The sequence below is a fragment of the Tetrao urogallus genome (genome assembly GCF_951394365.1).
Source record: "Tetrao urogallus genome assembly, chromosome: 1".
Classification (NCBI taxonomy): domain Eukaryota; kingdom Metazoa; phylum Chordata; class Aves; order Galliformes; family Phasianidae; genus Tetrao; species Tetrao urogallus.
In genome coordinates this window covers 3,508,654-3,523,203 of record NC_136813.1, presented here as the reverse complement: position 1 = coordinate 3,523,203, position 14,550 = coordinate 3,508,654, and the positions used below count along the sequence as shown (strand labels likewise).

General features: G+C 49.1%; 2 protein-coding genes across 2 annotated transcripts; both read left to right on the top strand.

The window, feature by feature from the left end:
• Positions 1–3,054: 3,054 nt before the first annotated feature.
• LOC306953998 (thyroid hormone-inducible hepatic protein-like) lies at positions 3,055–3,444 on the top strand (the record flags this gene model as incomplete). The annotated part of the gene is made up of 1 exon (XM_079545040.1): positions 3,055–3,444. One exon carries the CDS (start codon positions 3,055–3,057, stop codon positions 3,442–3,444), a length of 390 nt encoding a protein of 129 aa, XP_079401166.1.
• A 7,684-nt stretch (positions 3,445–11,128) lies between these two features.
• Positions 11,129–14,159, top strand: KCTD14 (potassium channel tetramerization domain containing 14; the record flags this gene model as incomplete). Its single annotated transcript, XM_079549105.1, has 2 exons — positions 11,129–11,188; positions 13,488–14,159. The coding sequence occupies 2 exons, from the start codon at positions 11,129–11,131 to the stop codon at positions 14,157–14,159; spliced, it is 732 nt and encodes a 243-aa protein (XP_079405231.1).
• Between the last annotated feature and the right edge of the window lie 391 nt (positions 14,160–14,550).

Here is a 14,550-nt window from a genome sequence, read left to right as displayed (position 1 = left end):
AGAGATGCTCCAGGCCCTTCACCATCTTCGTGGCCCTCCGCTGGACTCTTTCCAAGAGATCCCTGTCTTTTTTGTACTGGGGAGCCCAGAACTGGACGCAGTACTCCAGATGAGGCCTCACCAGGGCAGAGCAGAGGGGGAGGATTACCTCCCTCGACCTGCTGGACACGCTCTTTTTAATGCACCCCAGTAAGCCATTGGCCTTTTTGGCCACAAGGGCACACTGCTGGCTCATGGCCAACCTGTTGTCCACCAGGACACCCAGGTCCCTTTCCGCAGAGCTCCCCTCCAGCAGCTCATCCCCCAACCTGTACTGGTGCATGCAATTATTCCTCCCCAGATGCAAGACTCTACACTTGCTTTTGTTAAACCTCATAATAATAATATGACTTTCTTATTCCCACTTCCAAAGTTCCTCATTCAGCTTCTGTGATCAGAGGTGGTTCCCTTCCCCCTCAGCTTGGTGCACCTCCACCAATGCTCCATTTCCCTGCTGTTTGCACACTGCTTTCAATGCACTGGGGGCAAAACCCTCCCTGGGCCCTTCCATCTCCTGCTCTAATGCAGCAGCTGCTGTTCTTCCCAATTTCTTTCTTTCATTACAATCCCTGTTTCTGTATACTCTCCAAGCCCCCTCGATTAGTTTATCCGGGTCCTTTACTTTGCTTCCTTTAATCTGTGCATCATGGGGAGAAAATACAGACATTCTCGCTCTGATTAGCAAAAGACCTTGGGAGGTGCAAACAAGTTCAGCAGACATGGAGGGAGAAAACCAGAAGATTGTAACTGTGCCACCAGACAGAACCTATCAAAATGATCACAAGATGTCTGGTTTGTACACCTGGCATGGCTGTGAGCAGATGCTACAAAGGTCAAGCTGAGCAGGCAAGCCCTGCTGAACCTGAGGTGTCTGACAGAAGTGAGTGGCAAGGAAACACGGGTCCACGTGTGACAAAGGAGCAGAAGGTGGGCTGCCAAATAATGGAAGACTCCAAATGTTTTGTGTTGTCCTGGCCAGAAACAAATGGGGGAGATGACCTGTGCAGAAGGTGTGTGGGACTGAAATGTTTCTGCGATTAGAACTAGCAAGGGGAGTATTTTATGGTCTGTGCTGTCACCTAGTGACCTTTATTGGTACTAACAAGTCTTTCTTCATTCCAACAAAGGAGGGTCTTTAATAATCCTCATCACTTGTCCTTTAGCTAAACTTTCCATACTTATGCATGCTCAGTAGTTAAGATGAAATAATAAGTACAAAAATGGCAGCTTCTGTATTATAGGCTATTCTGTTTTGCCCAGAGGCCCTCAGCAAAAGACCAACCTAGGGCCTCTACATGAGCACAAACTGTCCCACTTTTGGATTAGGAGGAATGCAACAGATACCCCCCTACATCTTTCCTTCCAAACTTATCTCTGTCTAAGGATAGCAGGTGTCCAGGAATAGCAGCCTAATGTTGCGTGAGCAAATGTGAGAAGTTAACTAATTAGCCATATATGCTTAGCTACCAAGAATTTATGTTTATCCAATATCTGTATGTTTAGCTGAATGTTGGGAAGATTGTGAACCTGAAGTACTCAACCAGTGAGGAACCAGGGGTGGAAAAAATAAGTGTTGAGCAATAGGGCATAAAAGATGTAGCACTGTTTTGTGCAGGCGCTCCTGCTCCTGCCATTGCAATTGTGGATAAAATCTGCTTTGTCACAGATACTCCCCCACACCCAAATCCTTTCCCAACACACATCTTTCCATTCCACCCCAGGCCCATAATGCTGCATGGAATTGTTGTGGCTAAAGAAGGACAGCCCCTGTATCACAAGACAGTGGAGGCAGGGAGGAGGGCTGCAGGCTCCTTGGGCTGTGCTTTGGCTCGGGCCGGAGAGGCTCAGGGTGCCCATGGATGTGTCACCTCCGGACATCCCAGTGCTCAGTACTGCTATAGAACATGGCTGATAAGAGCTGTGAGACGTTCCAGATCCGCTCTGTGACCTGGGATGAGCACCAGAGGTCCCTGGCAGCCCGGCACCGTGTCCCCAGGCAAGTGTCAGCCCAGGGTGGGATGCGGCTGATAAGAGGCAGGTGGCCACGGGGCGGTCATTGTCCTCATATGGCCAACACGGCTGGGAGCAGCAGGGACAGGCGCAGCAGTGGTAGGGCCATGCTGGGCTCTGCTCAGCTCTGAGGGGCTCCTGGGCGCAGTCACTGCTGCCAGCACTGGGGGGAAAAGCTCTGCTGTTCACAGAGCTTCACCCAGCAGGATGGCAACACTGGAGCTCCATGTGACAACAGGAGATGAACCAGGAGTGAGAGAGCTGGGAGTGCAGGCTCAGTGTCAGAAACGCAGTGGATAAACCACAGTGCTGGTCCCAGCGTGTCACCAGCCACAAACCACCTCATCGGATGACCAGGACACCACGTCCCAGTCATACCACACCACAGCACTGGGGCTACACGTTACCCCGTGGGATGGGGAAAGAGCATCCATGAGGGACACGGGGGGATCCCTAGTGGGGGAGGACATGGGACGATAATTTTTGGTGTGAGGGTAGCACAAGCAGCCCCAGGATGTTATAGGATATCCACTGTTGGGGATACCCATATCCGGGCTGGACACAGGGCTGGGGCACCTGCTCTGGGTGACCCTGCTGGAGCATAGGGAGAGCAGACCATCTCCTGATGGTTTTGGGAGGTCCAGCAGCACACGTGGAGGCTGCATGTAGTGCTGGGGAATTACCACCGCAGTGCAAGAGCTGGGGGATGGCAGTGCTGGGCAGGAAGGGGTGAGAGGCCTCGGGTACCTCACCACCCTGCTCCATGCGTGCCCAGGGACATGGCAGCATCACAGCCAGCTGGGGCTAAGGACAAGGGTGTGCTCAGATGAGGACAGGGGCACAGAGCCAGGGACACAGCACAGCTGAGCCCAGTAGGGCTGGAGCCAAACCCAGCCTAGCAGGAGGGAGCAGAGGGATAGAGGAGCGGGGACGTTCCTTGACTCTATAAAAAGCCTCCATGGGGCCGGGCAGCGGCGGGACGCGAGGAGAGCCGAGGCACGTGGCATGGAGCAGTACTTCTCAGCCACGCAGAAGATGGAGCAGGAGGTGATGTTCCCCAGCCTGCTGCGAGGGGTCTTCCCGCAGGATGGCGCCGACCCAGCCGCCGGCGGCCCCGCGGACCTGTATGAGCGCTACCAGCTCCTCAAGGCCATCAAGCCCGTGGTGGAGCGAGGCCTGGCCTCCGTCACCGATCAGAGCCCCACCGGCAATGCTGAATCCGACACGGCCCCAGATGATGGCATAGATGGGAATCTGGAGGAGCGGCTGTCCCACCACATGAATGGTTTACAGCAGGTTCTGACCGACCTCACCAAAAACACCAAAGCTCTCACCCGGAGGTACAGCCAGATCCTGGAGGAGATCAACCTTGGTGAAGGTCAGAGCAGCTCATGAGCTTGCATGCGGAGAGTGCAAGGTAGGAGCGTGGGGAGATGCAGAGGCAAGGCAAGCTGGTTGGGGGGTAATTTACGTTGTCTTATTGCTCCATCATCTGGGCGTCTTTCCAATGTTTGCATCACCTCCCAAAATCCCAGGAGTTTTGAGTCTCTGTCCTTTGCACTTCGTTGCTCAACAGATTCTGCTGAGTTTGTCTTTCTCAATCCCCCAGTGGCACAGGCTGCGTCACTGAACAAGGGTCACTCTGGGAGTTCCATGCTGACCCCAAGACTCTCCTGCTTGCAGCACAGACAGTGTCTGGCTGCTGCTGGGTAAAAGATCCCAAACCATCCTCATGGAGTAAAGGGCATTTTGGCATTTTCGGTCTCCAGATGCCTAATTTGACATTCCGTCTGCCAACAGCTCTACTACCTCATTCCTCCCCCAGAAAGCCAGCCCAGGCTCTGTGCTGGTGAGACTTTCACCCCTGGGATTCCATGGCCCTTGCACTCCACCACAGACACAGGCTCAAGATCAAACCAAGCTCTGATGGTTCTTGCAGTGAAACAGAGCATAGAAAGGATGTTCTACACAAAAAGTCAGCTCTCATTTTGGAAGATACATGACCAGGAATGAGGACATTCCAACCAAACTGTGTCCATTCTCCCCACAGGGTGGTCTGACATTTGCACCCCAGCGGCAGCTTTACTCCTGTGCCAAGTCCCACCGAGGAACATCTTTTGTGTCCAGCACAGAGCTTGGTGTACCATCCAAGCTGTCACACGGCTGATCCTCCCAGCAAACCTCATTGCTTTGTTTCACCTCCATTTCTAGGGGATTGCCTTGCAGCAGGCAGGGCAGAAAAGAACGTTTTCTGTTACTGCTTCTTAGAAGGCGTCTGTAACCTTGAAACAAAGCTTTTGTTCTGCATGTGCCTAAACCACCTCTCCACTGGTTTCTTTGATAATGTCACCAGTTCCCAAAGTCAGTGATCTGAAATAAAATGCAAAGCCTTGAGAAATGTACATGTGTGTTTTCTACAAGCCATCACTTTTGCAGAGCTACTGTCCCCTAGCCCACGATGACAAGGAGCACCTTGGCCACCAAGGTCAAACTCTAGTGCAGGGAGGTGATCTGGGTTTCTCCTTTGGAGAGTGGGAATTGGGTTTGTGCTGGGATAGTTGTTCCCAAAGCTCTCTGGCTCTCACATTTTGCAAAAGCTTGGAGCAATCCTCCTGGTTTTTGATCCAGGTGCTGGGAGCCTGTCCTCCAGCATCTTTCCCCCCCTTCCTATCTCCTCCTCCTGGATCACCAGCTTGTCCACATCCCAACCAACCTTTACGTCCCAACCCAATCAGTAGCTGCACACATCTTCCCCTATCCCACACTCATCCAGCCCTTCATGCCATCTCCATCACATTGTGCCATCACGCCATCTCCACCACAGACTGCCCTAGGGACAATTCTGCCTCCTCTCCACTTGGTCTCCACTGGGGCTGTGGCACCCTCTGGAGCCAGGCAGAGAAGAGAGCGTGGAGATCCTCTGACATGTTGAATGGGAAGGCGAGGGCCGTGCTCACCCTCCGTTCCTTACTGGGCAGCGGTTTGGTGCTCTTTGCACAGGCTGTGCCCCCCCAGAGGTGTCTCCCAGATCAGTCACTGTGGAAAAGCTACTGAACTGGGCACTAGAGGGAGTCATCCCCATGCCTCTCTGGGCCTCTTCAAAAGAAATCCAACTGCTGAAACACAGATGTTTTGGTTGAACAAACCCCAGTACTCCATCAGGTTTCAGTTTTGATTAAAGAAAACAGAGATTTGACAGCATCTGTGGAAAGAGGATTGCAACTGCGCCCGGGGCTGTGAGCTGTGTTTGTGCTGCACATGCTCTCATGTGCATCCTGCTCTGCTGGGGTTCCTTAGGGAGAGACATTTCCTGTAAGAGGCCTTGTACTACCCAAGGACAAAATAAGGTGTCTACAAACTGCTGTGAAATTGTTCCCAAGCACCCATCAAAGAAACAGGGCAGGAGTGTACAGAACCAGAGCTTATCTCTTATTAGGCACGAGGATTTCCTCTTGACTGAAGATGCAGTCACACAGTCTCCCAAAGGTACGCAGCCAAAGTCTGTTTTCTCTTTCTTCCCTTATTTCTGTGTGCCTAATTTGCAGAACGTGGTCTTATCTCTCAACTTTGCTTTCCCATTACCAGCCCCATGTTTCCTCTTCTCCACCACTGGGAAGAAGTAAGCTGTAGCCTCCGTGAGATCAGGCATAAACCCACTGGCTGGGTTTCCCTTCTCCATAGACTACACCAGAATGCTGTTCTGCAGATTGTCCCTTTCCTGGCTAGACAGACAGCATTAGCCTGAACTTAGACTGGAAACAAGCCAAAGTCCCTCAAGATCCAGCCGACTGGATCCATGCCAATATGTTTAATAGGGTCACTGGGTGAGAAGGAGCTGGGAATTTTGGAATTCAGCTCTGCCCACACCTTCCATGAAGGCACATCAGGGACATGAGGACAGAGAGAAAGAAGGGAGCACGGTTGCATCTAGTTTGGCTTCTTGCTCCAGGAAGGTCTACGAGCCAATTTGAATGTGATATAAAAAGAAGAAAGAAGTCAGTGGGCATGATGATCAGGAGACTAATGTTTCTTAGGAACGTGGACATTGATGGCTTGTTGGGTGTTTCACCAGACGGGAATATGAGGGGTTGAGGCTGTACTCTGGGTATACCTATCCCCATTCATTCACTGGTAATGAATGGAGGTACTCAGCTGTCTTGGCTTTTGTTGTCCTGGGGCCTGTCCAAAGGCACGTGCTAAAGCCACCCAGGCACACAGAGCTGGGTGGAGCAGCTAAATGGCTGGAAGGCCCTGGGTGGAAGCGCTCGTGGTGTTTGCACAGTGGCTGGCTGTTTGACTTAGGAGTAGCTCCTAAGTGCTCCACACTGGTGCAATTTCTCAGCAGATCTATAGCAAATGCTGCTGGATTTGTTTTTTGGCTGTTCTGTGCCTCATCCTGCTAGGCTAGAAATTTGCCTACATTCAAGTTTCCCCATGCTGGAAATTAATGGCTGTACTTAGCAAATGTCCAAGGTGCATCCATGCAGGCTGCAGTCTAATGAATAAGGTAGAGCCATATCAAATTCATGGAGAAGTGAAGACTATGAAGAGATGGGAAGGCAAGGCAAGCTCTGGGGCAGGCTGCCTCGACAGGAACCTTGGTAGGTAATGCAGCTCCAGTGCTGGGATCTGTTTCAGAAACCCTGTAACACTGGCTGTACACAGGAGCTTTTCTCAAAGGAAAAGTGGTGAGATGATAGCAAATAGTGCCCAAATAAGAGTTTAGAATAGCTGTGCCTCTCCTCTTTGCCAGCCTGTTGCTGCTGTTTAATATTACCTGGCTTGTTCCCCAGCTTTCCACAGGAATCTCCTCCACTGAGACCCCTTGGAGCAGGTGGGGGCCCTTTACACCAATTTATCCTCACTCCCAGCAGTAATAACACTAGTGGCTGCAATATGACACAGGAGATGGGGATCAGATCTGGATCATTGCCTCCGTGTCCCAGGCAAATGGACCTAAGCTAAGTGGCTTTATCTCCTCAGGAAACTAAGATGTCAGACGCAAGGAAATAAAAGACAATCAGGAGCTGCTCTGTGCTCCCCTCAGCTGTTTCCCCTGCATTTCTCCAAGCTTCTCATTTCTCTTTCTGATTTAGCAGCTGCTTTCTGTAGCCATTTAATTCTTTTTTTTTCCCCCCATTGGATTTAATGTATTTACTTGTACTGGGGCGCAAAAGCCAAAAAGGAATGTTGTTGATCTAACTCACAAACAGAAGCTGCCAATCCAATGTGCTAATAAATCTGTTAAAAACACTTGTATGGACAATGCTGTTTTCCAATTTGATGCATTTACCAGCACAAATCTGTTCCAGTGCATTGTTATCTACGCATTTATACCATTTTCAAAAACACAAATTTATTCCCCACAAAGCCATTGTCAAGTTCCTCCTTCCTCAGCAGGCACAAAGTTCTCAGCTTGTAATAAAGCTATTCTTGTGACTCATAGCCCGGTTGTTTGCACGTGGCTCGGCTGCAGGGTAATCCTTTTCAGCAATGGAAGGAAGCCTGTAAGAGCTTGCATTCTTGGAGATGTCCTTGGAGATGGGGACAGAAGGAGACCTATTTCTGAAATGCCTACAAAAGCAATGTCAGAAAAAGAAGCCGCTCTAAGGGTAGGCAAGAGGCTCGAAGCATTATTGTGTGCATGGAGCCAGCAGAGGAATGGAGAACATCTCATGGTCCTGTTGCTCGTCCTCCTCAGGTTCCATGGCCCATTTTGGCAGCCAGCCTCTCCAATTGGTCATGGTGACCTTCTCTACGAGAAGAGGAAGGGATCTGTAAAGGTGACACAGCTGCAGGTTATAGCAGTGCTTCAAGCTTCTTGCCATCCTACTGGCTAATCTCTCCTCATTCATAGGGTGCCCCAAAAACCACAGCAATTCCATGTTTTCTCATTCTAGCTCACTCCTTTGATAGGAGAAGCACCAGTGTTCTTCTAGATGAAAGGCAATGGCAACTACAGAAAACAAACACCAGGACCTTCACCCACCACCACATCTTGTTTCCCCCTGGCTATCCCCCAGATTCCCAAGTTCTCAGATCAGCACCTTGCTGATTCTTCTCAATCTACTCAGCAAACTTCCTCAGAGATCTCCTTCCCTGCTCTGCAGCAAGCAGGTTGGTCCCCAAAAGACCATCAGTGCATCAGAGACAGCTTTCAGAAAGGATGAGGGATTTCAGGGATCCGAGTCAAGCGGTAACAATAAAGCCCAGCAGAGACCCTGGGTAGGAATTCCAGCTTAATACAAAGCAAATTTCATTCCCCAAAGGGAGAAAGCCAGCTAAAGTCCCAGAAACAGCACAGTGGTGGCCAAGGCCTCCCAGGGAGTGCGGAGCAAGAGCCACAATGGGGTTGTGGGAATCCCAGGACAGGGTTGCCCAAGGCTACGGAGACATTCGTGCTTTTGGCTTTTCACTTCTCTCCCAAGGGAAGAATGGAATTTGAACCAGCCTGGGTTAGCTGATACCAGCAGCATGGAGTGCTGAGAGCCCTCCAGCCCCCTCCAGAGCCATGATCTCACTTTTGCCTTTCAGTGTTTGCTTCCCACCCACTGGTTTCCTCAGCATCACTTTGACCATGGGGGTAAAAGGAGGAGTGATGAACTACAAAAGTGACTGTTTCCCCTTAGTGCAGGCCCAGAGGGCTTTGATGCAGAGAGATGACTCCCTGCAAAGCTTTCCATGGCTGGGACACCATACAGATCAGATGTGTGGTCCCAGTAATCCAGGCTGCCATCTCTGATGTGACTGCCAAAAGAAAGGCACAGAGGCCCAATGGGTAGGTAGTGGTATGCCAATGGCTTGGGCTGTGAGACAGCTTTTCCTCAGGCCCCTTCTTAGATCAGATGACTATGGCATTTTAAATCAAATCCTTACCAAAAAAGAGAGAAAAAATGTGCATAGCAGGACTGAAAAATGACATCTTCAAGCGAGTGGGATTAAGAAGTTCCAGAAGAAGCCTGAATAATAACAATCAGATTCTCCACATAGGTGGCAAATTCCAGCCAAATATCTCAAAATGCCGATTCTTTGTTCTATAGTGTGCTGGCAAAAGCGTCCAGGATGTAAAAAAGGAGTGAGAGAGTGAGGGAACCTGTCCAGTATGTCCATCGGACTGAAGAAATGGCTGTAGTGGGCCTTGTAGGGTAGAAGAGCTGTAGATGACAGCTAGCAGCTATTCCTTGTGCTGATGTGGTGAGAATCTGATTGCAGCATTGAAGTTTGTTCTCAACCACACCAATCTCCTTTGGTTGTAACACAGGGAAATTGTCCACATTCTGTCCATCCATCCAGTTCTACAGCTGCAAAAGAGAAGGCTGTCATCTCCAGCACTGAAACTGTGTCAAAAAAGTATGGGTTCCACCTCTGTCAGTCATATGTAGGACACTTGGATGAGCAAGATGAATGAGTGGGATTTGCAGGAATTTAAGACTAAGAGCACTCAGATCTTCCAGCTTTTTTTCCAATAAGTGTTCATTTTTAAAGATGTGTCTGAAGAAGAGCAGCTAGCCCGTGAAAGGTCGGGAGCACAGTCTTACAGGGAGTGGATGAGGGAATTGGGATGGTTCAGTCTGGAGAAGAGGAGGCTCAGGGGAGACCTTGTTGCTCAGCAAATCCCTGAAAGCAAGTAGTGGTGAGGTGGAGATCCAATAAAAACGATAGAAAGAGAGGTGATGGCCTCAAGTTGCTCCAGGATGGATATTAGGAAAAATTTCTTCTCAGAAAAAAAATACCAAGTACTGGAAGAGGCTGCTTAGGGAGGCGGTGCAATAACTTCCCTGGAGGTGCTCGAGAACTGTGGAGAAGTAGCACTGAGGGACATAGTGGGCATGGTGGGCATGGGTTGGGCTTGTACTAGATGATCTTAGAGGTCTTATCCAGTCTTGATGATTTGGAAGCATGTCTTGGTTTCAGCTGGGATTGAACTGTTTTCTTTGTATGATGCTATGTTTTGTTTCTAGGAGAAATGCAATGTTGATGACACACCAATGTTTATAGTTGCTGCTAATGAGGTTGAACAGAGCCAAGGCCATTCTCAGTGAAGGGCCTAAGGAACTGGGAGAGAACAGAACTAGGAGGGACGACTTAAACTGGCCAAAGGGATATTCCATATTTATGACATCATGCGTGTGAAGGGGGTGGGAGTTGATCTCGCTCTCTTCTTCTAGCTGGGCACCAGTTGGGGACTGGTGAGCAATTGCTTGTGCATCACTTGTTAAATACATTCATATATATAAATATTTGTCATAATTATTATCCTTTTCTCTATTTTAGTAAATAATTCTATCTCAGTCCATGAGTTCTAACTCCCAGTGGGTGCTCAGCCACCCGGGGCTTAAACCACAGCACTGATTCCCTTTTTCCCTTTTGTTGCTGGTAAAGGAAGCAGCCTGAAATGAAAGACAGCAAGGCTGGTTGAGCAGATAACATTTTTCATGAGACCAACAGATAAAACTGGAAAAAAAAAAAAGAAAAAGCACACAAGTAAGCTGAAAGAGAAGCTGATAGAGAAATCAGAGCCCGTGTGGTTTTGTCCATCTGTACCAGTGGAGATTCAGGACTGGTTTTATTTACCCTGCACAAATTACTCTGAGCCTGGAGACTGCATTGGCAATGAAGAAAATAACATCACCTGGCTTTATGGCCAGCACCCTGCTCTGACACTGCCAGGCACAACGGTGGGATCGGTGAGATGGTTTGGGACACGCATCATTAAAAGAGCAGCATGCAAACGCTAAGAAGCACCAAAAGTGTGTACAGGTTTTGATCCAACTCAGGCAGAGGCTGTGGGATTCCTCAGGAAAGCTGGGCCTTCTTTGGAAGGGCTGATTCAGCTCTGACATCTGCAGGTGAATGCGTGATGGCAGCCAGCCCAAATCCGCCCTGCTGCTGCTTGCTGATTGCCAGAAAACAAACGAGCAAACAGTTCCGCTTCCGTGCTGCTCCCTCCCCTCTGGCCAGACCTGCAGCCCGTGCTGTGCGTGGGGCAATCTTGAATTTGAGGGGCAGCAGTTGGGCAAGAGCCTGACCCACTGAAGGAGAATCTGCTGAAAAGAGGGCTGGAGCACAACGAGGAGAGATGAGCATTTCCTCGGAGCACAAGCCCATCGGGAAACAGGTTGCTGGCAGCCAGCATATGGTGAGTACAGTGCAAGGTTTGGGGGCATGGCCCCTTCTGGGATCAGAGAATCCCCTTTGGGTTAGTTTCAGCATTCTTTTGCGTCCATCTGATACTTTGAAGGCACAGGGACATGCCAGATGTGTGAGCAAGGCGGGAATTCTAGGTGAAAAGCTGTGTTTGACTCCAACCTGTTTGCACCAGCCTGGTTAAAGCAAGGCAATGTCCCTTGGAGGTGCACAAAGCTACAGCAATCAACCTCACTGGTTATTTTTCTCCTTTGCAGACTATGTAATTCATTTGATGTTAACTTTAATTTGCCAGATCCCTGAGTAAAAGCTTGCTGTGTATTCAAGGGTTTTTCAGTGGTCTCCAATGATGAGTAATTTGCTCGGTGCTTAAGATGTGCAGAATTAGCAGGTGGGAGCAGTGGTTTTTCAAGCTTTAAGGAAAATCAGTGTTAACCACAAGACAAGGGGCCTTTTACTGAGCAGAAAACAGACAATGTTTTACTTTTCCCTCCCTGGACCTATTACTAACTGGTTTGCCTTGACCTTCCATCTTAAAAGAAGAGGCTCAAAAGCATGAGACCCTCCTGACAAACAATGCCTGACAGGAGAAGCTGTTGTTACCACTTGGACTAATGGCAGATTTTCTAACTGCTAGGCTTTGCTACAGAAACAGCTTTGGGCCATGCTCTTTACACTACATATTGTCAGACAGAATCCTTTTATGTTCTCTTGGCCCTGGTGCAAATAATTGCCCTGGAGATGAAGCCACCTACATTAGAGCAAAGCAATTCTCCAGCTGGGTCTTTGTTCTGAATCTCCTGTTGTGTCCTGGTTTCCCTACGCTGTGAACTCACTGCAGCTAAACCTTATAGCTTGCAGTCATTTAAAAGACATAATCTCCCTCTGCTATGAGTTGTCTGTTCCTGTCCCCTCATTTTGCTAGCTCTGGTGCTAATTAAATCCTCTGCGAGCCACTTCAGCTTGCTAAAATGAAGGAGAAACAGAGCTGGCACAAAGTAAGAAGCAGGGACAAGGAAAGACAGGGGAGGGGGCAGCAGGAGCCTCCCCTTTGTCCTGGTGTAACAGTGAGATCAGCTCATGTCATCTCATCCTGTGGGTACGTACCCACAGGGCACCACAGGCTGGATCCAGCTAAGCTCTTAGGTACACGCTGAAGCATGTGACTGGTAGCACTGAAGCAGATCGCTGTGTGATCAGATCCAAGAAAGAGCAGGTGAGCTCCTGGAGAAAAGGGTTGTTTATTGACTCAAGCCTTCCCAGTACAGGTGCGGTCCTGGCCAGGCATATGACTTGCATTACTGGACTGGCAGAGGGAGGGAAAAGAACTGCCTCATTTCTTCCTTCTCCTCCTGCTCTCCCAAGTCCTACAAAAATGCAAAGATGGCTGTTAAAATTCTTCAGCATTGAAATAAGTCAGGAATGTCATCAGAAGTGACTCCAGGTTCAGCTCTCTGGGCATTCAGGCCTCTCCTGTTTCAAATAGCAGTGGCATTAATGCACAGTGAAATAAAATAAATAGAGGTAAAAATCCAAACATTAAATCTTAGTTCTTAAATCCACATCAGTTGCACAAACTATTTTGCCCTGTCCCTGCAGGTGTTCAAGGCCAGGCTAGATGGGATCCTGAGCAATGTGATCTAGTGCTTGATCTAGTGATCAGCAACCCTGTCTGCAAGAAAAGGAACTGGAACAAGATGATCTTTGAGGTCCCTTCCAGCCCATAGAAGCCGTTCTATGATTCTATAATTCTATGATTCTCGTTACTTCCTATCAAATGCACAGTTAAACAGATATTGCACTGCACCTCAGATATCAGCAAAATGACCCTTTCCTAAGTCCTAAAGGTGTGGTGAAGATGAATCCATTCAAAAATATCCATGCTTCTGCTGATCTGGGTACGAGGGCCAAATATAAATATCCTGCGGCTGCTTTTAGCAATACGTGGTGTGTGGTGTAGATATTCTCACCTGTCCTCCATGGGAGGGTGGACAGGCACTGGAATGGGCTGCCCAGGGAGGTGGTGGAGTCACCGACCCTGGACCTGTTCAAGGAACATTTAGATGTTGTGTTGAGGGACGTGGTTTAGTGCGAAGTATTGGCGATTGGTGGATGGTTGGACTGGATGATCTTATAGGTCTTTTCCAACCTTGGTGATTCTATGACTCTTCCTGCTTTTTACACTGCCACGAGAGCTTCCAGTTGCAATTGTATTTTTTCCTTGATTCTTCTGTGTTGGCAACCTCCAATGGCTTACATGTGTGGTTTTTCTCCCCTTGTGACATCTGTAGTTGCCACCAATCGTGGAGCTGAATGTCGGCGGGGAGATGTACACGACAGCGCTGAGCACCTTGAAGAAACACCCCGGTTCCAAGCTGGCAGAGATGTTCACCGGCCAGCACAAACTCAGGACAGACTCCAAAGGGAGGATCTTCATTGACAGGCCGGGGACCTACTTCAAATACATCTTGGAATATCTGCGCAGTAACCAGGTGCCCACCCAGTGCATCCAGGATGTCTACAAGGAAGCTTTGTTCTACGACATTGAACCCTTAATCAAGCAGCTGGAGGACTCCCCTCAGATTTTTGGGGAACGTGTGGCAAGGAAGCAGTTCCTGGCCCGTGTGCCCAGCTACAGTGAGAACGTGGAGCTGATGATCCGCATCGCACGGGCTGAAGCGGTCGCGTCCCGCTACTCCAGCGTCATCATATGTGTTGTCAAAACGGAGGAAGACGTGGCCAGGTGTCAGGATGCCTTGAACAGCTTGGATATGGATAAAAAATCCGTGGTGAAATTTGGCCCCTGGAAGGCAGCTCCAACTATTTATGATTTACTGGACTGCATTCAAATGGACGTGAAAGACAAAGGGTACGAAATCTCCTTACATGCTCACGGTGCTGAAAAAGGGTTTCGCTTCAAATCCCAGGATTTCTTCCACATAATCCGGTTCACCTGGTGGTAGCAAAGTGCCTTTCTTGATGGAGAGTGGAAGAAACCAGTTATCAAAACAAATGAACTTGGGCTGTGGAGACTAAGCCCTGGACTACTGGAGGGACAGGAAGAAACGCGTGGGCCCATAAAAGTCTCTTCTTTGGTTGTTTGCCAAATTAAAGAACATTTGAGAGCCACTGTTTTGTTGGGCATTAACGGTTAACTGTACAATTTTCAAGGTATGTGTTTTGAAATGGGAGCCAGACCTGAAGTTGAGCAAACTGCACTCAACCTAAGAGAAATGAGTATGTCCAAATGTGTCTTGTGGACACGGGAAGTTGGTCTCTCACTAGAAACTGGAACTAATTACTACCCCAGAGTCCAGAGTTGCTAGTAGGGTTAGGAGCAGCACGTGGACAGGT